At 44.5% G+C, this 26,177-nt stretch overlaps 2 protein-coding genes and 1 pseudogene across 2 annotated transcripts; 2 read left to right on the forward strand and 1 right to left on the reverse strand.

Moving 5' to 3' along the window:
* Positions 1-2,974: 2,974 nt before the first annotated feature.
* Positions 2,975-11,008, reverse strand: LOC112872378 (transcription factor MYB3R-2-like). Its single transcript, XM_025935463.1, has 13 exons — positions 10,822-11,008; positions 10,515-10,599; positions 10,115-10,172; positions 9,196-9,253; positions 8,304-8,399; positions 8,109-8,208; positions 7,020-7,148; positions 6,469-6,862; positions 5,946-6,006; positions 5,373-5,468; positions 5,179-5,278; positions 4,253-4,381; positions 2,975-4,175 (listed from the first exon to the last, which is right to left on the reverse strand). Exons 1-13 carry the CDS (start codon positions 10,988-10,990, stop codon positions 3,476-3,478), a joined length of 2,175 nt encoding a protein of 724 aa, XP_025791248.1. The 5' UTR covers positions 10,991-11,008; the 3' UTR covers positions 2,975-3,475.
* A 917-nt stretch (positions 11,009-11,925) lies between these two features.
* On the forward strand, positions 11,926-15,312 carry LOC112895551 (annotated as a pseudogene).
* Positions 15,313-23,087: 7,775 nt separating this feature from the next.
* Positions 23,088-24,736, forward strand: LOC112874009. Its single transcript, XM_025937180.1, has 2 exons — positions 23,088-24,101; positions 24,513-24,736. Exons 1-2 carry the CDS (start codon positions 23,654-23,656, stop codon positions 24,542-24,544), a joined length of 480 nt encoding a protein of 159 aa, XP_025792965.1. The 5' UTR covers positions 23,088-23,653; the 3' UTR covers positions 24,545-24,736.
* Positions 24,737-26,177: the final 1,441 nt, after the last annotated feature.

Consider the following 26,177-nt stretch of genomic DNA (forward strand, 5'->3'; position numbering starts at 1 on the left):
CTTCGCAATCTCCTCGCCGATGGCCCTGCGCTTTTCCTCGTTGAAGCAGCGCAGGCGCTGTTTAACTGGCTTGGAGCCCGGCCTGATATTCAAGGCATGCTCGGCGACTTCCCTTGGAATGCTCGACACGTTCGAAGGCTTCCACACAAAGATGTCTTTGTTGGCACGGAGGAAGTCGACAAGCGCGCTTTCCTATTTGGGGGAGAGCGTGGTGCCGATGCGCACCTTCTTGTCCCCGGTGTTGTCAGGGTCAATGAGGATCTCCTTGACACCCTCCACGGGCTCAAAGGATCCGGCAACCCATTCTGAGTCGGACGCCTCTTCGGCAGTCTTTTCCCTGGTGACCGCAAGCTCTTCAGAGGCGATGATAGCAGAGGCGTGCTCACAGCTTTCAACCTCGCACTGTTAAGCGCGCCAGAAAGAGGTGCCGACGGTGATGACCCCATGCGGGCCCGGTATCTCGCGCTCGAGTTTGGCATGCTCCCGCTCAAGCTGGAGTCGTGCTTCCTGGAGCTCTTTCTGCCGCTCCCACAACTGTTCTAACTGTAGGGGCGGCGAAGCGTTCGCATCCCTTCCGGCTTCGGCATGGGTGTGATCCGGGGGAATAATCTCCCCCTCGGGGATACTTTCGACGTGCCCGTCGGAGGTATCCGTCATGAATCATTCGCGCGAGGGGTGATAGCTCCCCATGTTGGAATCAGATTCGAGGGTTTCCTCCGACCTCCCTGCGAGGAGGTCATGGAAGCACTCTGAGGCGTAGTCCGTCATCCCCACGAACTCGTTGTCCGTGGGAGATGGGCAAATGTGCGGCGCTGCGAGGCAGCGCATGGCCTCCGCGGTGGTGCGCAAGCCGAACGGAAACATTGTCGGGATGTTCCCAATAAAGACTTCCGGGGAGAGTGGTTCTCCTCCAGAGAGCTGTGCCATGACGTTGGCAAGCGAGAAGAGGACGCATTGCAAGCCCTCCTAGGTCGGTCGCGGACCCAGGAAGGTGTTGAGCTAGCGCCGTAGCCCCTTGTGGGCGGAATCGAGGGGCTGGCCGCTTTCGGAGGCGCGGGCCTCCGATGCGTGCAGCTGCAACTCCTTGAGGGCCTCGTCGATGGAGTCGAGGTCGATGGTGTGAAGGGGTGGGACGGAAGCGCGAACTTGCTCCAGCCCTCCCTCCGTGATGACGATGAAGTCCAAGCTCCAGAAACGCAGGAGCGCGCCCAGGGCCCAGGCTCCGGTGTGGCTAGCCATCCGCGGCCTGCTGAAATCGATGAGACGCGCAGAAGGCCCCTACCTAGCGTGCCAACTGTCAGTGTTTTGGACTGCTGACTAGTGAATTTGTGATTGCGCGTCTGGCCCGGATGGTATGCAAAGTAGACACTAGGATGTATACTAATTCGGGTGGAACGTCCCTATGTCCAATTTGTGGCTGCTCGTGTAACATGCACGGGTTTGCAGTAGGGGTTACAAACGGTCGAGAGAGGGAGAGGGATCCCAAGTCTCTGATGGCTAAGTGTTCGATCGAGAGAGACCCTTTGGAGAGTCACCCCATTCCCTTTTATAGGCTAAGGGAATGGGGTAGATTACATGAGATTGAAAGAGAGAGAGTCTCCGCAACCCCGCCGTCCTCCTACCACGTGCGTGGGCCCCGCCGGTCTTGCAGATGATGGTGGATGTGACCGTGCGACACGCCCTAGCGCGGAGGACGGCACGAGCACATCATTACCTGTTCTGCCGTCGTCTGCACCGGTCGTGTTAACTGTTTAGGCACGCCTACCCCCATTCTCATGCTGGTGGTTTGACTCGCCATGACCCGTCGCCTCCACGGGTTGTGTCATCTTGTCAAGGCGTGTAAATCCCATTCTGGCGCCGGGGGCCTGACTTCAGGTACGACCCCTTAAATGCGTAGTAGTTGCGGACGGCGCGGGACCTCGAGGGTCCCACACCTTTGAGCCGCCTTCCCCTTAGGGTCGGGCGAGGCGGAGCCTTCCAATCGGGCAAGACCGAGTCCGCGTCCTCGGGGTCGGGCGAGGCGGAGCCTTCCCCTTAGGGGTCGGCTCGGCTCCTGATCCCTTGCGCGGTGTCGTGGGTGGGGAAGGCGCCCCGTGTCCTGCGGGGTTCGCTGCTGGGCCGTCGGGGCTTCTTCTGCTGGTGGGCTGGCCACGCCTGCGGGTCTGCCTGACTGGGCACGGCCATCCGATTGAAACGGGCTAATCACGTGGTGTTCGCCCTGAGATCCGCACTTTAGGGTATCCATAATATTTATCCCCATCACGAATGCCACTGAAAATTCTTGCTCCTTTTCTGGATTAACAGCTAAACAGCAACACTGCATCGAAGAACATTGTGCTGTTCTGAACCAAGAAATAGCGGCAGTGAATCCAATCAAGAGAAGAACAACAGATTTACCGCCGCCTTGGGACGCCGTTTGCCCTTCGCACCATGGCCGCGACCCGAGGAGACCAGTTTCAGCTCGGGCTTAGCTCACAGATCGAAGCAACCAAACGCAGCTTCTAAGGTGAAGGGACGCCGACCTTTTCGCTTCAAGAAACCGCCGTCGCTGAAGAGGGCGGAACACGCGTGCCCAAAGAGCAGACTTGCTCCCCCTCCTTCGCCTTGGCTGCTAGAGGGAAGAGGAGAGCGAGAGCCAGTGAGCCACCACTGCCGGCAGCGGCAGGGGCAGCTGGCTTGGCGGCGTCAGACGGAACAAGGTGAGTGGCGTCGCCGGCTGCGGTCGGAGCTGAGGGCTACTGAAAGAGCGCGTGGGTGCTCACTCTTGAAGCGGCCTGTAGCACATGAGCGGGTAACAAAAGCAGCCCAAGAGCGCTCGTAGGGCTCAAAGCCTCAGAGGGCCTTAAGCCCTTAACGCAATTGGGTTTACTTTTCCTTTTATTTTTTTATACTTTTCTTTTAATTTGTATTCTAGGAAAAGTTAAAATATATTTCATACGAACCTCTTTTGTTACTTAAATTGAGAACTACATCATGTCCAAATAGTTTCCAATTTTTTTATTCATCATTAGAGAAAAAAAGTTTAAAGCTTAAAATTTGAATCGGATTCAAACCATAACCATGGCCAATCTGCACAAGCTACCTTGAAGCTAGGTATCCTCCTCGTGCACTGTTTTGATGTTTGGCCTTCCTAAAAATAGGAAAAGTTGATTTCTGTAGATGGCCTACATTCCCTCAAATTCAAAGCTTCCAACCAGCAAGTAGGATAAACAACCAAATTAAACTCGCCTTCAAAACTTAGAAAACTGCCCTATAAACCAGGGAGACGGTGACATTGAACAGAACAGAATTATTCCAACTTTTGCCAAGATAAAAGTTCCATCCAACAGGCAACCAGCTCCTTATACGTGGAGCTGTTGGATTTTAGGAGGACAGCATTAAGTTTGTACCTCAGTTCATCTCTTGCTACCAAAAGGGTGCAACGGAGCAAGCGTGATGCTTGAAGTTGCACTTTGTCTAAGTAACACTCTTCATTCTATATGAAGCTACTGCCATGCAGATAAGGAGGAGAATCGATTATCAAGTCATCACAGTAGGACATGTCCAGAGGATCTGACGCATTCGCCTCATGTATCTCTGGTGAGCATGGATCTGGGGTAGCCCATGAATGAACATCATTGGGAGGGTTACTAGCAGCTGTTGGTATAACCACATCCACACGTTCTGATGCAGCATTTTGTGGAATATCTTGGCATACATCTGACGGAGAGATATTGTCACCGGCTGGAGTTGTTTGTTCCATTTCTGGGGGAGGCCTTTGACAACTTGCTGCAGCGGTGCACACCTTGAGTTCCACTGGGGTTGACAGAAAATCCAGTTTCCTTCTGGCTCTTGCACGCTGCTTTGATTTGGCCATTACCTTCTCAGAGACTTTGGCTGAATGAGCATCAAGACCTTTATTATACATGCAGTCAGAACTTTCTTCTTCTGATGTAGAAGCATTTTCATCAAGTTCTGAGAGGTCACTTTTAGGTTTGGGTCTTATTGGTAAAGATGGTGGTCGATTTCTTTCAGATGAACCCTGGCCATCCTTTGGAATATCTGACTGACTGCTCTCTGGAACTGATAGATCTTCTTGCAGGTCTGGAATTTGTTCGAGCATTCCTGAGGCTAAATAATAATCCAGTTTTCCTTTCATACGACCTCTCCAGTGTTCTTTGAGTGCATGATTTGTCCTGGTTGCACGTACAAAGCATTTTCAATAGGCAGTGTGCATTTTATTTCTTTTACAGTAAAGATCATCCAATCGTACCTCCCTGGGAAATGTTTGACCATTTTAAGCCACTGGCTTCCATATATTTGATGGGCACGAATCAATTTTAGCTCCTCCTGTTCTGACCAATCCTCTTTGTTTACTGCTGGGTCCAGACTGCGTGTCCATCTGTATTGAAGGCCCATCAGCACAGAGTGAAAAAAATATTAATCAGTACTAGTGATTTGAATGCAGAGTGTGAATGCATACTGGACATTCTCACTAGTCAGTGCTCCAACCCATTAAAGGCTTCTAATTAGCAATGATAGTTAACAAAATGAGTAGTGTCAAACAGGATCATGATATGCTGTCTGAAGGGATTTTGCACCGCAGAAAATTATATGAACCCTACATACAAAAGTTTTGGTGTTCACGATCAAAATCTTTATAAGTACAAGTTCACAGTGAGCAAATGTATTGACAGAGGCGCATCTTCAGAGTTAGACCCGATATCGAGTCAGGTCAGGTAAAAATAAACGGTGTTTTTTCTTCGGCCTGAACCCGACCCGACCACCGGGCCAGATTTTTTGGCCGAGCCCGACCTGACACGTAGTTGGGTCAGGTGAAACCCAATTTTTTATGTATAATATTCAGGTCGGGTCGGGTTTCAGGTCAAAAAATCAGCCCATGCCCGGCCCGATTTTTGTAGCGAGTCGCAAATTTCAGCCCGAACGTGGCCCACGTATTGGTCAGGTCGGGTTTTTCTCAGGCGGGTTGGGTCAGGTTTGTCAGAGTAGAACAGTGGTAGTTTGACGATTGCATGGTGGTTCCATCAGACTGTGGTGGTAATGCAAGCTAAACATTGGCAACAAAAGTGATGTTACCAATACAAGACATTGATTTAAGATCAACTAAATAAAAATTGTCACATCTAGAACTACAAAAAGGAACAAACAGTACAGTACTATAAATCAATAGTTAATTACCTTATTCGGCATTGTTGTGCATTTCGGCCAGGTATAGCAGATGCAATAGTTCGCCAGTTTTTCAGCCCATGCTTGGTAACCATTTTAGTGAGAATTTCATCTTCCTGGAAGAAAATACAATTTCTTTTTCTCAGTAGCCATGAAGGAACAAACCCAAGGTGACATGGTTAATTAAAGCTGTGGTTGATAACAACTTTCCTCTGCTAACCATCTGCCTTTGGTCCTTTCAGACTTTTTTAAACTACTTCCCTGCTTGAAGCAGTAGCCATTTTTCTTGCATGGTGAGCCCTCTGCTTGACATAGAACCAAATCTAAATACATAAGCTCTACACTTCTATTTTACAAAGATGTGAATGTAACAAGTAATCAAATTTAACCTATAAGAGGGCTTATGATAGTATTATATGAAAGCTAACCATGATGTATCTGTAACAGGAACAGCAATATAATCATAATGATGCAAGAAGAGACCACATGAAAACTATAATGCTACAAAGTACCCAACTACATGTGAAATAAGGATTGGAATTGACCCAAGTGCCTTCCGCAAAAAAGAAAAAAGGTGGGGATGGGGTGGGGCTGTTGAGCGGTTAAGCCCATCACTAGATAGATGCACCTAGTAGTAAAGTCAGCTTTGTATGCATAAACAGGGATATGTGAAGTACATTAAATGAAACTCCAACTATTTTAATCATCAACAATGAAAACATCCCCCAACTAATTGGGCAAACGACCAACCGATAATGAAGATGCATTCTAACTACTACCTGTCTTTTCTGATTCCATTTCATGACGATGTTGTTTGACAGTTTCAGGTGGTACATCACTCTGCATCCTCAGTTAAAACAAATATAAGCACTGGGATAACATTATATCAACACAAGTTATGAAACTACAAAAATTAAATGCTAACAAATCATTTAGTCGGATCAGAAATTAGTAACAAAATTAAGATTTATTACTGCAAAAGATGCATACAAGTGAAAGCATAAGCAGGCATGGATGTTCTTATTACAGCAAAAGATGCATACACAGTAAGCTTTTGACAATGAGTTAAAATGCATGCCCTTCGTCGGTTAGGGTTATGTTCTACAATAACACAGCAGTTGGTCTAGAATTACTGCAGCCTTAAAATCCATGAACTAACAAAGGCCTTTCTTTGCAGTTTGGTATAAATAAATCAGTATCTAAGAGATATAACTTATCAATTACCTAAAACTGCATATTCATCCAATGACCAAAAAAACGAAGTGCATAAAACAACAACAAAGCCTTGGCAGCAGCACAAACCTTGAGCTTCACTGGGCTTGACACGAAATTCAGTTTCTTTCTTGCTGTCGCACACTGCTGTGGTTTAGCTATTATACTTTCAGAGACTTTGGCTGAATCGGCATCAAATGCTTTAGCATAGATGAAGTCAGAGCTTTCTCCTACTGAAGTATAAGCATCTTCACTTAGTTCTCTGAGCTCTTGTTTAAATTTGGAGCTTGTCGATAAAATTGATGAAAATCGAATTCTATCAGATGAAAGTTTGCTGTCCTTTGGAATATCTGACTGACTGCTCTGTGGAACTGATAGACTTTCATGAAGGTCGGGAACTTGTTCGAGCAATCCTGAGGCTAAATATGAATCCAGTTTTCTTTTCATTGAACCCCTCCAGTGTTCTTTGAGTGCATTATTTGTCCTGGTTGTACACCATGTCAATACTTTTAGTGCCACCCTCACAGTAGTTTGAAGAGGGTAGATGCATAATGAGTTCGCACTAAGGGAATAATGAAAATCAACAGACAACAGTAGTAGCTAACATAAAGGGAGGTGGGTGCGAGACCATCCAATCATACCTCCCTGGGAAATGTTTGACCATTTTACACCACTTGTTTCCGTATATTTGATGTGCACGAATTAATCTTAGCTCCTCTTGTTGTGACCAAGCCTCTTTGTTTATTGCTGGGTCTAGAATGTATTTCCATCTGTGTCAAAGGTCCATCAGCACAAAAGTGGAAAAAAACACTAAGTAGCTAATGAATTTGAATGCATATGGTCAATGCTATAACAGACGTGCTCACACCACTACTGATCAAATTCATAAGGCTTCTAATTTATAACAATGATTAAATTAATAGTGTAACAACTTCCAGGACATGTGGTTTGGAAGAAATTTGGAATGCAGATTTGTTTTTCCTTTTGACCCTTTACAGCCTTTCCTAGAGAAGTCCTGAAGAGGCATGAGTGTTAAAAGATTGTATAAGGTGCCAAACTCAAATAACTTACTCTGTTTACATTTTCTAGTTTGGAAATGGATAGAAGATGGCATATTCCCATAATAGTTTCTAATGCAGAGGTTGGATTGCAATATACAGAATCATGATTCCTAAGAAAAATATTTTGTGATTTGTCACAAGCAACCATCTGGGTTGTTACTTGGAGAAATCTGAATAAGGTCAAACTAGCAGTGGCCATACATGCAACTATATCAGCAAGAAGGTTATGCCATGCTGCTAACTACAGCATAGAACAGTATTAGGATGACAATGTGGCAGGCTGGCAGCTGCTGACTAAATATCGCTATGGTCGTCACGGCACCTTGTTCTGGAAATGCAAGCTAAACATAGCCTACTAAATGATCAAAACAATAGGATATAAGGAAATGAGCATAGCTCAATTGGTGGAAGGTGTGGGTGTACACCTACACTACCAAGGTTTGGAAGGTGTGGGTGTACACCTCCACTACCAAGGTTCGAGTCCTCTAGCTCAAATTTGGTTGCCTATTTCTTTTTATACAATACCAACTAGTTCCTCTTAGGTTGGTCAACGTTTTTTTAGAATATCATTTCGAATGTAGTAATTCAAGATAAAATGGAGCAAAGTTTGTCACATTCATAACATTTTTTTTAAAAAATATATATAATACAGTGCAAATAATAAGTTACCTTGATAAGCATGCATGTGCATTTCGGTCAGGTATAGCACATGCAATAGTTTGCCAGTTTTTGGTCCCATGTTTGTTTACCAATTGAGCGAGTAGCTCATCTTCCTGGAAGGAAAATCAGTTTATTTCTCTTCGCAGACTAGATGGAATGAAAAAGATAAACAGCATGAATAATAAAAATTATAGTCCTAAAAACTTTCCTCTGGTGACCATCTGCATTTGGTCCTTTCAAGATTTTTTGAACTACTGCACTCATTGAAGCCGTGTAGATTCTTCTTGCAAGGTGGGTCCTCTGCTTGAAACCAAAAAAATGATCTAAACACATAATCCATACACTTCTATTCAATGAATATGCAAATGTAGCCAATAATAAAACTACAGCAATGGAAGCCAGGCGATATTGATCAATAAAAGCTGATGGTATTATGTTTATGGATGCAAGAATGAGCACAAAACTACCATATAATAAAGTACCTAACTGAATTTTTTAAACTACTGCACTCCTTGTATATCTTTGCATATAATGCTTGAGGAAAACAGGTGCCACTTTAGATGACCTTTTTCTTGCAGAAAGGGAGTACAAAAATTGTATGAGAGATGACATGCAGGTGTCATGCATGGTCTTTCCTGGATTGGGGTATGGGAATTTGAACCATGGATTGTTTGTTTTCTCGAGCAATTGAATCATGGTGTGTCCATTCGAGATCTTGCACAACTTTTGCATAAATCTGGAGGTGCCTTTCTACATGGAGATTGTGATCCTTCTTTCATGATGTGTTTGGACAACAAGAAATGATCTCATCTTCAATAGGGAGACCCCATCAGTTGCAGCAGTTAAAGCAAAACTTAGACATGAATTGCCTTGCTTATGCATAGGGCAAAACAGAGATACTTCCCGTTGATAGAAATATGGCTAGATCAACTAGGCTATGCCACCTCTTCTTTGTTCCTCTTCTGCTTTTATAAATAACTCTTATTTCTTTTTTTATTTATATATATTAATCAGTAGGAGCCAAGCTCCTCCTGTTTCCTCAAAAAAAAAATCAAGGTGTGTCATAGGATCTAATGATCAATCAACAAGACATTACCTGTCTTTTCTGATTCCGCATCTTGGCAATGTTTCGCAGTTTCATGTGGTACACCACTCTGCAACCATAGTTACAAAATGACCTAAGCTATGCACCAGCATATACCATTCAATTAACAGAAGTTGTAGAACTACCAGGGAGTCATTCAATTGGATCACAAACAGGCAACAAAATCAAATTACACTTTTTTTCCTCGAACATGCAGGAGAGCTGCGTATCTTTGTATTAAGAAGAGAGAATAGTCCAATTACAAAAAACCAACATCCCACCTTGGACCAGAATGGGGGATGGTGTTAACAGATGCGATCATACCAGCACTAAAGCACCGTATCCCATCAAAATCAAAGTACATATATAAGTTCGTGAATCAACTTTTCTAATGATTAATGAATCAGGCAAAGATCAAACATGTGGCCATGGCATTGATGCTACATAAAAATAGATTTGCATGCATGATAATTGTTTGACAACAAGTTAAAATGCAAATTCCTCGTTGACTGATTTTGTTACAGTAACACAATATTTTGTCCATTGCCCTACTACCGTATCAATCAGGTAACAAAGTGCCTTCTTGATAGTTTGGTACAGATAAATAAAAAATAATAATTGGTCGATCATCTAAAAATGCATATTGATCCTAGAGGCAACACAAATAAATATGATATATTTTTTCTGAAACTAAAAGTGAACATAAATGATGCGTCTTTTTTTCTTTATGATGGTCCAAGACAAGATCGTACTGATTTTAGTACTTTGTCATTTTGGTGTAAACGGTGCTTTCAAATTTACAAAAAAAAATCTGAAATATCAAGGAACAGCTCCTGTAAAAACTAAAAAGTAGTGCATCGATCTCCATATTTGGAAACACAAAACTGTTTGGAGTGTTCTATCTGGTAGAACTGGATCAATGTGGTATTACCGTGCCTTCAGCAACCGCATCCGAGTTGCTCGAGTGATTTGTTGAACTGACATCCCTCCTAAAAGAGGAAGAGATAATCAAGTTAACATTATGCATTCAGTCCTCTTATCAAGTTTGTAATTCACAAAGAACAACTTCGATTATTTTGTTTTACTGGTCAGCAAAAAGTGTACTAAGATGCAGAACCCATCATATATTGCCGTAGAGCAGTGTGCTAGTAATAACTGAATGCCTACTCCCAGATTATTAGTTGAAAAACTCTGCTGAAACTTAATGCTACAGGAGGCTGAACGCCCATTGTACTACAGCAAATCGCCACTAGATTCCCGAAGAATCAAGCTCCAGGTGGGAAGCTCTGCTCCCCATACTGAGCCTAAATGCATCAGCGGGATAGACTCACCGCTGCCTTGGCATCCCGTCGCCACTCTCCTCCATGCCTGCGGTCAGCGACGAGGCCCCGGTTCCACCAGAGGCATCGCCTGAAGCTGGGATCAAACAGATGCACAGAGAATCAGAACGGTGACACATCACGATATCAGCACTACCCCACCGCGGCCACCAAACCGCTACACCGATTTGCGCATGATTGCTCACGGACGAAGGAACCGATCCAGGTCCGTGCGGATCTGCATTTCCGGCGCCAGTAGCGGGGCGGCGGCGGAGGAGGTGGAGAGCAGCGACTAGGAGCGAGGAGCTCCGAGGCGGACCTGCTTCGGTGGAAGGGGGAGCTCGGCGCTGTGCTGGACGCGCGGTTCGATCTTGGCGAAGAGGGCTTGGGCGGCGATGGCGGGTGCCGGGGCGACGACCTGACCGCCGGCGAGGCGGATTCGGGAGGGATGCGAGGGGAGGAAGGTCAGAGAGAGCATACAGTGACATGACACGAGTTCGATTCCGCTGGCGAGGGGTTCAAGAAGCGCCAACTGTCCCGAAGCACGAGCAGGTGGCACCTCAGCCAGGCCCGCAGTCAATTCGCGTTGACTGGTAGCTTAGCTTGGACGTGTTCGTTACTTAGGGGGGTGTTTGATTTGCCCAGAGATACTCCTGGGATTGGATTATCATCCAAAATCAAACGAACTATGTCCAACTAACATCCAATTGATGTGATATTATCGTCCAATCCAATCCTACTAAGTTGTTCCCACCATCCTATCATATCCAATCCAACCTCAGGTACATATTATCCATCCAACCAATCCAATAGGTACTATTATTGAGTGCTGACAGGAGTCCTCGAGACACTGTACCCATGCATATTTCACATACACATCTCAATATCACAAAACATCAACTCTCACTACATAGGTGTTCTGATAATTAAAAAAACAAACTTCTTTTACAACAATTCACCAAAAAATACCCTCGGATGATATATTTCTTCAGATAATACATAGCATCATGCATGCCTTGAGGCTAAATTAACTCACATGAGTACAAGTAAAACCAAAATAAGAAGTGGACCACCAGAATCAACTATGGATTAAACTAAATCTAACCTGTGAAGAATAGCCCCTAATAATATACGTAGTACTGTTTTGCCGCCTTGAATCCAGAAACTTGCAAAACCTTGGAAAGGAGTACTAATTCAGCACTTGATCTGTCACGACCCTGCACCAAATTACATCCATGAGACTATTTGTTGATAGTAAACACACAATCATTAGTTAGAATACACTCATCACTTGGACAACAACCTATCCATATAGGTATCACAAACATATTGGGAACAAATCACTGCAGATACAGTGCCAAAGTAACAGATAGTTATCTATTCATCAACACTGCTAGGTGATTAAGAATAGGACTAACAAGACATGCAGCTGAAAGGAAATATGTTACATACCTTCGTCATCTTCATCATCCGAGAGGTACCCTTTAAGCCAATCTTTTGCACATATTAGCGCTTCCACTGTTTCTGAACTTAGAGAACTACAATATCTGTTAATTACCATGCCAGCTGTACTAAATGTTGATTCAGAGACCACAGTTGACAATGGAATGGCCAAAAAGTCGCGAGCCATCTTTGCTAATACAAGATATTGATCCTGGTTTCTTTTCCACCATTTAAGCACATCAAATTCTTCACTCTCCCTTAAAGGAACCAATGAATCATCGAGATAAGTATAAGCTTCTGAGCTTTTTGAGTGTTGAGGTCTGTTTCTCTGCTTGAACAAAGCAAATTCCAGCCCTAGCTTACGTTTTCCAGACACCGAAGACAACATACTTGTAGAACCACCAACTTCGGGAGATGATGAAATGTTACTTTGGGAACTCCTTTGCTGCATATTTTCATAATGAGAATAATATGCTTTAAACCAAATAAGAGCATACTTTGCTTTTCTTTCAGCTACTTCCTCTCTATACACTCTCACGAGACAGTACTTCAAAAAGGTTAATTTGTACCGTGGGTCTAGCAAAGATGCTACCAAAAGGATTTTGTTAGGTTCATCCCAGTACTTGTCAAACTTCGATTTCATATCATCACACAACACCTTCAAAAATGTATCACTTCTGTTTTTTCATCAAAGCAGTCCCCTTATCTCCCAAACCTCTTCAACATACATGTGAGCACTCGGAGTATTATGCTGTGAGAAGACTTTTGTTGTATCCGAGAAATGTTTCAAAAATTTACATACTCTGTCTGTGTCTGTCAGGTTCCACTGTTCAAGGTTGGGTCCTTGAATGTTTTGCAGATTAGCATAGTGAGTCAAGGCATCCTTATACTCAAGAGCTTCCTCGAGCATGTCATACGTAGAATTCCATCTTGTAAAAACATCTAAATTGAAACCCCTCTTAGGTTTAAGATTGAACTGATGTGATACTTTTTTATGGCGGAACTCGAAAGATGACGAGATCAAAGCGGTGGTCGAGCTCAACAGCACGGTTCTCAGATCTAAGGCGGACTAGACGCAAATGAGTTGAATCCAGCTCGAGAGGAAAGAAAATGAATTTTATTTTCCAGAATATATTTTGAAGCTTAAAATCAATCTAGAAAAGTCCATATAAACATTTTAAACCATGAAAAATATATTCAGAAGAATCCCAAAAATTCCAAGAAAAACTCTGGAGTTAATTTGAGAAACGAGGAATCCAAATAAAATATTTAGGACATAAAAAAAGATTTTATAGCCTTCCAAAAAAAATGGATCTAGCTCTAGAATAAATGAGAGTAATTGCCAGAAAATTTTTTAAAATTCTCGGAGAAACCTATTGATAGATGAACATATTCTAAAACATACTCACTGTGATAGAAATGAACTATGCCGGCTGCAAGACAATTCTCATGGATGCAAGTATAACTACACTTCCATGTCCAATTTGAGAAGATTGGTTCCAAAGATATCAGGAGACATGTGGTATTAAAATAGCTGCTGCAGCTGCTCCATGTCCAAAACGATCTTTAGATGATATAATGAAGCCTAGAATGGTTGGAGGAGGACACAATGATATGATGTTGTTTTATGTAGGTGCGTGGTTTTCTGAATCTAATTACATAGACATGCTTAATATTTCCTATTAGAATGAGAAAATAGAAAGGTGATGTAATTCTTTTATATGCCTAGAAATGCTGACAATTTTAGACAGTGAATATGATTTGTCGTTTCAAATCCAATGACCTAAAAGAGGTCGTGTACGACATACTCCCTGCATCCGCCAACCCACCCCCATTCAATAGGTGGAATGTTGCCGGATCCGCTCCACGTCGCACCTCATGCTACACACTTCATTTTTTATCTCTTCTGCCGCCACCGGTGGATCCACTATAGAGTGATCCCAGGCACCGTCGGCGAAACACAAATGTTATCTTACTTTTATTGTATAGGGTAAATATTATATTTTTAAATAAATTCTTGATACATGAGGTTCGCCCAGAAAGGCCAGGATCTTAAAAACTTCTAGATCCACCCCTGTCTGGCGCCGACGCTGGCCACAAATCATCCTTCACAGGTCATGCCCGGCATTGCCCTGCCTTGCTGATCAGCCCGCAACCCACCTCCTCCATCCGTCCTCCGACCAATTCCCTCGTTACCATAGAAATTTTGATGACTCCCTTCTATGCTATAAATTTTAAGAAATACTTTCAGTGCCATTGAAATTTTGATTTATCCCTTCAGTACCATTCTGTCCATATTTCCATCCGTATCCTGTTAAGTGTGGTTTGAAAAGACGATTTCACCCCTGATCCTCTTTGGCTCGTTCAACTCGCCGTCCGCCCGTACTCCCAGCCGTGTGACAGAAGCCGGCCTCTCTTCTTCTCGACCAGAGCAGAGCATGACTGCAAGAGCAAGCCAAAGCCGCAGAAGCAGCAGAGCCTAAAAACACGCGATGGCCGTCGGGTTCCGTCGGACGCTCACCTCGCTGGTGCGCGCGTGCGGTCCACCAGCCTCCCCGTGCGCCTGCACCCGCTGGCGGCGGCGATGCACGACGCGGCGCGCGCGCTACTGGCGTGGGCGGACGCGCCCATGCAGAAGAGGCCCGCCTGGGTCGCCGACGGCGCCGGCCGCGCGGGGCGCGTCCTGGCCGGGCTCGCGGACCTGCTCCACCACCCGCAGGGGCGCGACGCGCTCCAGCGGCACCCCTGGACGGAGCAGCTCCTCGACTACCTCCTCCTCCTCGCCGACCTGTGGGGAGCTTCCGCCAGTCGCTCGTCGAACTCAGACAACTCCTAGCCGAGACGCACGCCATGCTGCGCCGGCGCGACGCGAGCCGCCTCGCGGCGGCGCTGCGGGCGCAGCGGCGGTCGGCGCGGGAGGTGTCCTGCCTGGCGTCCGCCGTGCGGCGCCCGACAACGACCCCGACGAGGCCACGCTCGCCGACGCTTTCGCAGCCGCCACGGCCATCGTGTCCGTCGCCTCGTCTGCGGTCTTGGCCGGCGTGTCGACCGCGTCCGTTGAGTCCGCCGCCAGCGCCGCACCGTCCCCGAGGACGCTGACGCCCTACTCCCCGGCGCGCGCCCGCCAGCCCGATGTGGCTGGTGACCGACCTGCTCCGGCGGCGGCAGACCGTGTCGTTCGAGGACGAGGAACGGAAGGCGCCCATGGGCAAGGGAGTGTGGAGAGAGAAAGGAATTACGAGTTGGGCATGGGACCTATGAGTAAAATTATCTTTTCGCATCTCAATTATTAGGGAATAAAATTTCTATAGCACTGAAAGAACTTCTAAAACTTTTATGGCACTGAAAGGAGTCATTAAAATTTCTAAGGAACTAAAGGAAGTGGCTCTTCTTTCTATGCACCGAATTCCTAGCAGCTCTTAAAGCAAAATTTTAACCCCTGCTAACTATAACTCATCATTATCGTCATTCTTGAGACGTGATCTGAAATTTTGCAAATCCCGTATACCTGATGGATCAGAGATGTCTCGTTCCCGATAATGTCATCTCTATTTAAGGAATTAAGAAACAAAAATAAAAATTAGAAAAATGTAATGGATGTTCAGAAAACTCCGTGAAACTTTAGAATGGGTTTAGTTCTTTGAATTAGAAAAATGGACCAACCAATTCTTTTATCTGATTATTGCATTGAAAAGATAGAACGGAGTAGCATGCAAACAAGGGTGACTTAGGCCTTGTTTGGTTCCTAGGAACTAAAGTTTAGCCTTTCACATTAAACTAGAATCTTACCATTTAGAAGTATTAAATAAAATTTATTTACAAAACTTTTTATATAGATAGGTGCTAATCCGTAAGATGAATTTAATAAGCCTAATTAATTCATGATTTACTATAGTAATGCTACAGGAACCATTCGCTAATCATAGATTAATATACCTCATTAGACTCCTCTTGCGAATTAGCCTGGAAGTTTTACAATTTGTTTTATAATTAGACTTTATTTACTACTTTTAAATAACAAGATTCTCTATGATATAACAAGTCAGTTTAGCCCCCTGAACCAAACATGCCGTTATTAGGCGGTAAAGAAGGGGAAAAAAAGCTGGTAAAACAAAATTAGCAATGCGCAGCCCTCGAGAGTCGAGATGGCCGAGCGCATCACTGCACGCTGCTTGATGGAGTGATGGTTGTAAGGCTGAGTCCAGCGGGCACCGTAAATGGCCCTATATGCGTAAAAAGCACATCCGACGCCACTATAGCAGGTTCCAGCAGATACCGTAAGCGGCCTCCTATTTTGCGAGTACCTCCCGTGGGCGCGTATAGCCACGGGTTCTCTCTCTTCTTCATATTCCACCAGAACCAACCGTTTCGGTCCTATCCACACTAACGAGAATGGCGGCGGGAGCGGACCTTGCTTGCTCAGGTTCCACGGCGTGACGGGAGCCAATGCCTGGTCGCCGCCAGAAAGGGATGCGCGGGCGTATGCGAGCTATTGCTGGAGATAGCGATTTGCTAAGTGCATTTCGCTGGTGGGACCCATGCTTGGGGGCACGCCGAATGCGCGTCCGCGTCCGCAGTGCGCTGGACTCAGCCTAAGGGTGTTCACCCCTCCCCTGCAGCCCAGCTCCCCCATTCCCTTCCCTCTCTCGCGCTCTCTGTCTTGGTCTTCCTTTTCCGGTAGCAATGATTGGGCGAGCGGCAGCACCGTTCGCCCAATTCTTCTCAGCCCTTTGCCGAGGGCAAGCACCCACCAGGTATGCCTGCCCCTTCCCTTCCTTCCTTGCTGTGTGAAACGGAGCACCCCAAGCCCCTTACTGTAAGCTATTTGTATTCGGATCTAACCTAGTTACAGTATATACATGCATTATATACCTACTAACTTCTAGTTGTTTAGAAACACTGTGCTGGGTCCGCCTGTGGTTGAGGAGTTAATCTAGGGCTAAGCAAAGTACTGATCTATATTTAGACCCACAAATTTGCTTCACATGCAATTTTTTACAACATGGGTTTTGCAATGTGAATGAAAGAGATCGAGAAAAAGAGGATAATCTGTGACAACTAAGAACATCTATTTGTGCATATATGCTGCGACTTACCATACAGGACTGTATACCCTCAGAAGCTGAGGACGGGAGGGGTTCACTTTATGTTTATTTTTGCTGTTTTTGATAGCCAGAACTGTGTGATAGCATGTCCTGTTTTTGGGTAAAATACTTCTGTATTTCCCTTCTTGATAAATGGAAATGGGGTCAAGCCTCACCTCAAAATCAAAATTGTTAGAAATTGTATGAACAGAGAGACAAAGAGAATTGCGAATTGGTATTTCTTATTAATCTCAAGGTTCTCTTACATAGGGAGATTAGAAGCCTAGTTAATCCTAGGCATTAGTACATAAGTTTCTCATTCTAATGGCAGCAATAAAGTTGATCCACAACTCAGCAATAAGATCAATTCATGTCCTTAACCATGGCTATTACCATGGCCTTGAATCCCTTGTGTCAGCATTGATGAGGTCAAATAAAGATATTTTGTAACACTTCCCCTTTTGACCGAGTCCTTCTTGAGATCAACATGTTCTTTAATTCCTATGAAAAACCCTGTGGAGAAAAAAATAGAAATAATATGTCTGGTGATTATTCTATCATGAACCTGTGAGGTTTAAGAAGTAATCCATGCCTTGATTTATCTCTAGAAAAAACCCTGTGGGAAAACATGAGATAACGCACGTGCTTGCATCCATCATTGTCTCATTAAAAACTTTGTATGAGAAAAACCTAATGGTAAAAACCCATAAAAGAAAAGAGTACAATGTGAAGCGTCTAACAAGGTCCATCATTCAGAGAGTCTCCCCCTAAAGCTTACAAGTCTCTGAGTCTCATACTAATTCCCTTAACACATTTCTCGAACGAGGATGTAGGTAGGGATTTGGTGAAGAGATCTGCCAGATTATCACAAGACTTTGTCTATAAGATATTTATTTCTCCACTTTGCTGAAGCTCATGGGGATAAAACAACTTAGGAGCAATATGTTTGGTGATATTGATCTTGATGTAACCTGTTTGCATCTGTGTAATACAAGTAGCATTATCTTCATAGATAATGGTAGGTGATTCTGAGGAACCAATACCACATGATTGCTCAATATGGTTTATCATTCTACGGAGCCACACGCATTCTCATGATGCCTTAAATAATGCAATGATCTCAGAACGATTTGTAGAGGTAGCCACTAAGGTTTGTTTAGATGACTTCCATGATATAGCAATTCCTCCATGAAGGAACACAAAACCTGTGTGTGATCTGGTATTGTGGGGATCAGATAAATAGCCAGCATCAGTGTATCCAACCAAGCTAGGGTCATCAGTTTTCTTAAAGAATAAGCCAAGATCTTTAGTACCATTCAAGTATCTAAGGATTTGTTTTGTTCTGATCCAATGATGCTTAGTTGAGGCAGCACTATATCTTGCAACCAGATTCACTGAAAATGCAATATCAGGCCTGGTACTGTTTGCAAGGTACATAAGTGCTCCGATGAGATGAGATAGAGATATTCTGGTCCTAATATCTTTTATCTTTCCTCCCGTGGTCGGAAAATATCTTTTTCTTTATCGAGAGATTGAACAACCATGGGAGTCTTATTTGGATATGCTTTGTCCATATTGAATTTCTCCAATAATTTCTAGATATAGACATAATGGTGCACTAAAATTCCTGAGTCAAGGTGCTCGATTTGCAAACCTAAGCAAAATCTGGTTTTACCCAAAATCGTTCATCTCAAACTCCGTCTTAACATGATTGCGGGCTTCATCAATATCTTGTGTGTTGCTAATAATATTCAAATCATCTACATACACTGATATAATGCAAAATCCTGTGGAGGATCTTTTGATGAAGACGCATGGGCAATCATCGTTATTGGAGTAACCGTTCTGCAAAAGGTACTCACTCAGTCGGTTGTACCACATTCTTCCCGACTGTTTCAGACCATAGAGTGATCTTATGAGCTTTACACAATACATATTGTGATTTGCACTTTCAATCGGTATAGGGATCCCATCGGGGACCTTAATATATATGTCGAATCTAGTGACCCATATTAAATATCGGAATGTAATTCCACTCATGAATGGAGAATATGTTTCATTGAAATCAGTGTTGGGTCTCTACGTGAACCCTTGTGCTACAAGTCTCGCCTTATATCTCACCACCTCATTGTTCTCATTCCGCTTCCGGATGAAAACTCATTTGAAACCCACACGGAAGGTTTTTAGAGGTGTAGGTATCACTGATGAAAATACCTCTCTTTTATTGAGGGAGGCTAACTCTGCTTCAATTGCTTCCTTCCATTTGTTCTAGTCCGAGCGCTTTTTGCAGTCTACCATGGATTTAGGATCTGGATCATTTTGGATGGTATCTACAACTGATGAGGCAAAATATATGTCGATAATTGTAGTCTTACGATCGAATGATTCTCCAGAATCAACATAGTTTATGGACATTTCATGTACCCTAGTTGGCGGATCGGTATTTCCCAATACGACAGCGTTGGGGCGTTCCAATGTTCCATCATCAGAAATTGAGTGCACTGCGGATGTGGGAGGTGGATTGGGTAAATCCACTTGGTGTCTCTCAACTTAGATTGAGTTTCATTTACTGTTTTAGAGGATTCTTTCCTCTGTTTCCTTGTGCGCTTGCGAGGATTTGCCGTACTTCTCCCACTTTCTTTTGAGGTATGGAGTTGAATAGTTTTGTTTGGTACCTATATTCTTTCCGGCACATTCCTTGCAGGAATGTATGATTTTGTGACACTTTTACTCACACTAAATGAGTCTAGAAGATTGTTTGCAGCAATCTGCAAATCAATGATCCTCCGAACTTGAAGTTCAGATTCTGTGGTACGAGGATCCTCCCTTAGTGTGTCTACGGCATCCCAATTTATTTTTGGGCATTTTTTGTGATACTTAAGTTCTCCTTCTAATGCCGAGAAATGTTCTTCATTGAAGATACAATCAACATACCGGGCTGTGAGTAAATCCCCTATAAGGGGCTCCAGGTATTTAATGATCGACGGAGATAAATACCCCATATAGATCCCCATTCTCGCTTTGGTGGTGAGATCGGTACGTATACAACGCAACCAAATTTCCGCGGATGGGAAATACTAGGAGGATCACCACAAACCAATTGTAGCGGGAAAGTTCTATGGTATGCAGTTGGGCGCAATTGTATTAAGTCACCAGCGTGTAAGACTACGTGACCCCAACATGAGGTTGGTAGGTTACAATTTTGCAATAGTGGTCTTGCAATGAGCTTAATTCTCTTGATAAGAGATTCAGCTAAACCATTCTAAGTGTGAACATATGGTACAGAATGTTGAGCTTCAATTCCTAATACCATACAATAATCATTGAAAGCTTTGGAAGAAAATTATGCAGCATTGTCCAACCTGATTGATTTTGTGTTGTGTTCAGGTTGACTTGCTCTAAGTCTGATGACTTGTGCAATCAATTTTGCAAAGGCATGGTTCCATGTCGATAATAGATATACATGAGACCATCTTGTGGATGCATCTACTAGAACCATGAAGTAGCTGAATGGTCCAGACAATGGTTGAATGGGGCCACAAATATCACCTTGAATGCGTTCAAGAAACTTTAGTGGTTCAGCCTTTATTTTGAGATGTGAGGGTCTCAAAATTAATTTCCAGTTGCACATGAGGTGCACACAAAATCTGAGGATTTTAGGAATTTTCTGTCACTCATATCATGTCCACTTGAATTGCTCATGATTTTTCTCATCATTCCAATGCCGGGATGGCCAAGGCGTTCATGACAAGTTTTGAATATATCGACATTCTGAAAAATCACTTTGCATGTAATATGTGGTACGGGTTTGATGTATGTGTAGTACAATCCAGATGGGAGAGAAGGCACATTTTCAAGTGTCTGTTGGCCACATCCAATATCTTTGGTCAAGAGGAGGAACTCCTCATTGTTTTCTTCATATGTTTCCATATGAATTCCATTTTTTCGGATATCTCTATAACTTTGTAGGGTACATGTTGAATTGGGATACAATAATGCCTCCTTGATATATATATATATATATATATATATATATATATATATATATATATATATTTGTGTACCCATTGGAAGTATGATAGTGGCCCTTCCATAACCAACAATCATGGCATCGTGTCCCGCGATGGTCAAAACTTGTCCTTCTCTCTTTGTGAGAGTTTGGAAAAATTTGACTTCCCTAAGTGTAGTAATAGTGGTACAACTATCCACTAGGCACGTCTCCTCTTTCATTGGATTGATTCCCGTAACAATCTATATAATGCAGAAATTAAATTCATAAGAATAAATGCAAAATATAGAAAACACATGTGAATATATTAAGATAGCAGGTGCAATATTACAACTGATAAAAGGGTAGCAACATCATATCTTTATTACAAGGAATACTTTTGCAAATTGAAACACTAAATCTATGGAGCCTATTTGAGGTCTCCAAAAATGTCGTTGGAAGCGTATTCCACGAGCATGTTGTCGATGTCCATAGAGCCTTCCTCTTCACTTGGCGGAGTCTTGGTGTTGCTCGGTCCCGCTCCTTCAGGGATGGGGTCCATAGCTCCAGTCTCTAGCACTTGAGAGATGAAGTGTGCTTCGTACTTCTGGGTGTTCTGTGTACGACCTATGGACTTCATGTATAGATCAATAAGATACTTAGGGGTCCTGCACTTCTTAGCAATATGATTATAGCAACCACACCTGAAGCAGGCGGTCTTGTTGCCACTATCATTTTTGGGTTTAGAAATGCCTTTCCCCTTTTGGACGTTCCCATGTGGCTTTTTGACTCTCTTGCGCTTGCCCTTGCCTGAGGAATTTCCAGTCTATGTGTTCCCATTGGGACCATATTTCTTTGCATTCGCATGTACTTCAGGTAGTGGTGCAGTTCCTAATGGACGTTGGTTTGAGTTCCACATAGTGAGCTCATGGCTCTTTTCTGCCTGTTTCAATGTGTGAATGAGTGAAGAATAAACTGTGAATTTTTCTCCCAGTATTGTTGAGTAATGATCGTTTCTGATGGGAGCATTGTAGACAAAGTCTTCTCAATTTTCTCCGCTTCAGAAGGTTCTTTCTCACAAAACCGGAGCTTAGAGCATATCTTATGAACAACATGGTTGAACTCGTCTACAGTTTTGAAATCCTGTAGGCGTAAGTGGTTCCACTCATGCGTTGCCTTAGCTTTATGCTGTTCATATCGATTTTTGAGAGCTGTCCACAAAGCACGTGAGTCCTCCTCATACATGTACTCCATTTTCAAATCCGGATGGTGATGATTCCTCATCACTTTCAAGGAGGAGTAATTGGACATGTTAGAGTAGATAATAGTCCCAGCAGCTGTTTCATCTATACATCTGTATAGTCCAAGTGTCAACAGATTCACTTTGACATCCATCGCCCAAGAAGGTAAATTGGAACCATCAAGAGCGAGGATATCAAACTCTTTGGTTGCCATCTCACCTACATTGTAATTGCCAACAAATTTGAGAAATTATGGCATTTTTATGCAATTTTATGGGAATTCAAAATGAACTCAAACTAGGAAGTAAATTCTCCATTTTTGGTTGAAAATTCTGAGTTGGAGGGATAGTTGCTAGGCATGCGTAGATCCATGTGGTCTCAAACTTCAAAGAATTCTTCCAATTTAAAGGGTAGTATTGCATTGAATAAAATTAAAGTAGGGCAAGAATATAAATTTGCAAAGTACTTGTAAAAGTAAAGGACATGGGAATGCATAAAGTGCTGAAACAAACTCATATATATATAATAACAGAGAGTTACAGGGTGCTAAAAGCAAATATATTCTCTCTGATTATTTGCTGAATGTAAATAGATCAAAGTCTAGGGGTTGGAATGTAAATTTCTACTAAAATTAAAATTCTAGAAAATAAATAAAGATAACTAGGCGGTGGGCCGAGCCATCTCAGTTTCGGCCCACCGCTGCTTTGGGTCCAGGAGGCTAGTAGGGCGGGGGTACGGGGCGCACGGGCTGGTGGGCCACCGGCCCATGCCTGCTGCGGCCTTGAAGGCCTGGCACATGCGTGGTTAGGGTTAAACCCTAACGCACACCTGCCACCGCCACCTGCCCGATGCCGCCCGCCGCTTCTGCCGTCGGTCAGCCATCGCTGCTTCCGCTGCGCGCCGACGCCGCGCCGTTCCCTATCTCCCCGACCTCGTGTCCCCCCTTTCCCGCGCTCAAGCCTCCCCCTCACCTGTGGGTGGAGGGCGGCGGGCCTCACCGCCGGCGCTCATCTCGGCTGGGATATGCCCGGTCTTGATGATGCGGGGGAGGCCGGGGTGCGCGTTGGCCGCCACGGCTGCAGTCGGGAGGCCAGGGAACCAAGGCGCCGGTGGTGGGGATGGAGGCGCGAGTCCGGGCTCGGGTTCGGCGATGCCGTCCACCGCCGGCACGGCCATGCTGCTGGAGCCACCCGCGGCCATGTAGAAGGGCAGGGCGCCACGGCGCGCGGCGATGGTGCCTCTAAGGAGGAACTCTGGTGGCGCAGCCGGTGTTGGAGAGTACAGAGGTGTTGCCGGCGTGTAGCCGGGCGAGATGGCGCGGTGCGGCGAAGCCTTGGTGAAGCCATGCTCTGTTGATGAAGGACAGTCATCGCGGCGAGCGTAGTTTGTCCAGCCATGGCGAGGACAGTACGACGTCACCATGTCCGGCACCTCTTGCGGCAGTCAGTCGGGCTGCAGCTGCACCCTTGCAGTCCACCCATGGGACACCCAGTGGTGCGACAACTCCATCAGAATGCGTTCTGGCACGGTGCAGGTGTTGGGCATTACCGGAGGTCCGCGGCAGGTGGCAAGGGTGCTCGATTCGCTGCCACCAGCTCTGGTAGTTCTGCAGGCAGCGGTGCCGTCGTCGCGGCGTCGTCCTCCACGGCTGGTGAAGCCAGCGGGAGGAGACCGGGGGCCACGGGCCCTCCTGCGTCGAGGACGACGCACTGGAGCCCGGAGAAGCTCGGTGAGCTGCTGGCGCAAGAGATGACGCAGATGGCGAGCACGGAGGTTGCGAGGAAGAGAAGAACCAGCATCAAGGGAAATCGGCAAATTGCGAGCCATCTTACCTTTCAAATTGGTGATCTCTTCACCTCTTTTCTCTCTAGCTCAGTGTTTAGAGCTGCTGATAACATGTTAGAAATTGTATGAACAGAGAGACAAAGAGAATAGTGAATTGGTATTTCTTATTAATCTCAAGGTTCCCTTATATATGGAGATTACAAGCCTAGTTAATCCTAGGCATTAGTACATCAGTTTCTCATTCTAATGGCAGCAATAAAGTTGATCCATAACCCAGCAATAAGATCAATTCATGTCCTTAACCATGGCTGTTGCCATGGCCTTGAATCCCTTGTGGCTGCATTGATGAGGTCAAATAAAGATGTTTTGTAACAAAAATAATAAAATGTTGCTCTGTATCTCTTTTGATTTTGTACTAAGCACTTTCAGTATCTACTCAGTAACAAGTTCAGAATTTATCTATGTGCAGGTTGGTTTTCATTGGGAAAGTTGTACTATTAGTTGAGGAAGAGGCTCAGGAGAATGCTTGCGTGTTTGTGGATCAAAGGAAATTGAGTCAAGATATATATCAAAGCACCTACAGTAGGCGGAATTGTGAAACCTCGCTACACTATCTCTGCTTACTGCTACTAAATTAATCACCTCGATTTAAGGTCAAGGGAAGGCAGTGAACCCTCATGGTTCCTTGGTTCATCTTGCAACAGTGTTGTCAGCTTCATATCAGTATTGGTATTGTTAAGAGGTCCTATCAGGTCAGCTGTGAAGAAAATGTTATCCATGCCCTATGCTTTTGCTCCTTGAGGATAAGTCGCACTACCCTTCCTTCTCTGCGTCATCATGCCACTACCAGACGATGTGCTCATGGACATCTTTCTCCTCCCACCACACCGCTCTTGCCTGCTTTGTGCTTCCCTTGTCTGCAAGCATTGGTACTCCCTCATCATTGGCAATCGCTTCCTCCCCCGCTTTCAGGCACTCCATGGATTACCTGTGCTTGATGTCTTCACAAACTCCACTCGCATCGCCCGATTTCTCCCTTTCAGGGATCCTCTTAACCATGTCTCAGCAGCATCTTTCTCTCTAACAGACCTCCACTGGCATGTCCTTGGCAACTCGGAATGAGCCCCTTGTGTGGAACCCTATAAATGGTCATGAGTGCCTCATACCAGCCCCACCTCATGTGGATCCTCGCTTTAATAATTATGAGCACGTGCTCGAAAGCAATGCTACTGCGGTTTTTGGTTTGTGCAGCGAACCATGCTGACCATGGTTATTGCCACTCTTGTCCTTTCTTTGTATTATGGGTTTTCACCGGGACGCGCTATGCTTATGTCACTAGATACTCATCAGAAAATGGCAGATGGGAACTGATGGCATCTTCACCAACACCATCTGATATTGCTTTCAGGCCTAGCATCCTTGTCAGGAACATTTTGTATTGGTCTCTCAAGTCAAAGTATATCCTCACTGTTGTAGTAGCTAACGTAGGTTAAGTAGCAGGGAGATGGAGGCGTACTTGCCCTCAAGATAGAGGCTCTGAGCAACCAAAACTGATGGTCCAAACCTGCTTAGGGACCTCAAGCCAAACCTGAACAACATTCTGCTCTGTTGATTCATTTACACAGCGACAAAAGAAATTCATTGAAAAGATAAAGCTTAAAGTTTGACATAAAAAAAATATTCTGCTGCCAAGGATCTATCCAGCAACGCCAAGCCAGTTGCAGGACCGTTGGACCAACAATGATCACCAAGCGTCAGCAGAAAAGACTGCCAGCTGCCTTCAGCCTTCGCCATATTGTTCCAGATTACCACTCCGACACCCGTGTTTTGCCAACTTGAAAACATAGCTTCATCTGTATTGATGATCACCAAACCTCGGGTCCAAGTGTCCATCTGAGAACTGAGACAAGACTCATACATGATGGAATCTGTTGGCTGTAGCTGTACATAGTACAAGATAATTAATTGATGCAAACAGACTAGACCATAGACTGCATCCTCTCCTATACTATTGGAGTAGTAACACTAACATTTAGAACCACGCACTTTAAAATCATATTGTCATGTACCCAAACTTACAAACTGCCTCAATTGACAACAGCTACTAGTTTAATTATCAGAATCCAAATTATTC

This window comes from Panicum hallii, chromosome 1, assembly GCF_002211085.1.
Source record: "Panicum hallii strain FIL2 chromosome 1, PHallii_v3.1, whole genome shotgun sequence".
NCBI lineage: Eukaryota > Viridiplantae > Streptophyta > Magnoliopsida > Poales > Poaceae > Panicum > Panicum hallii.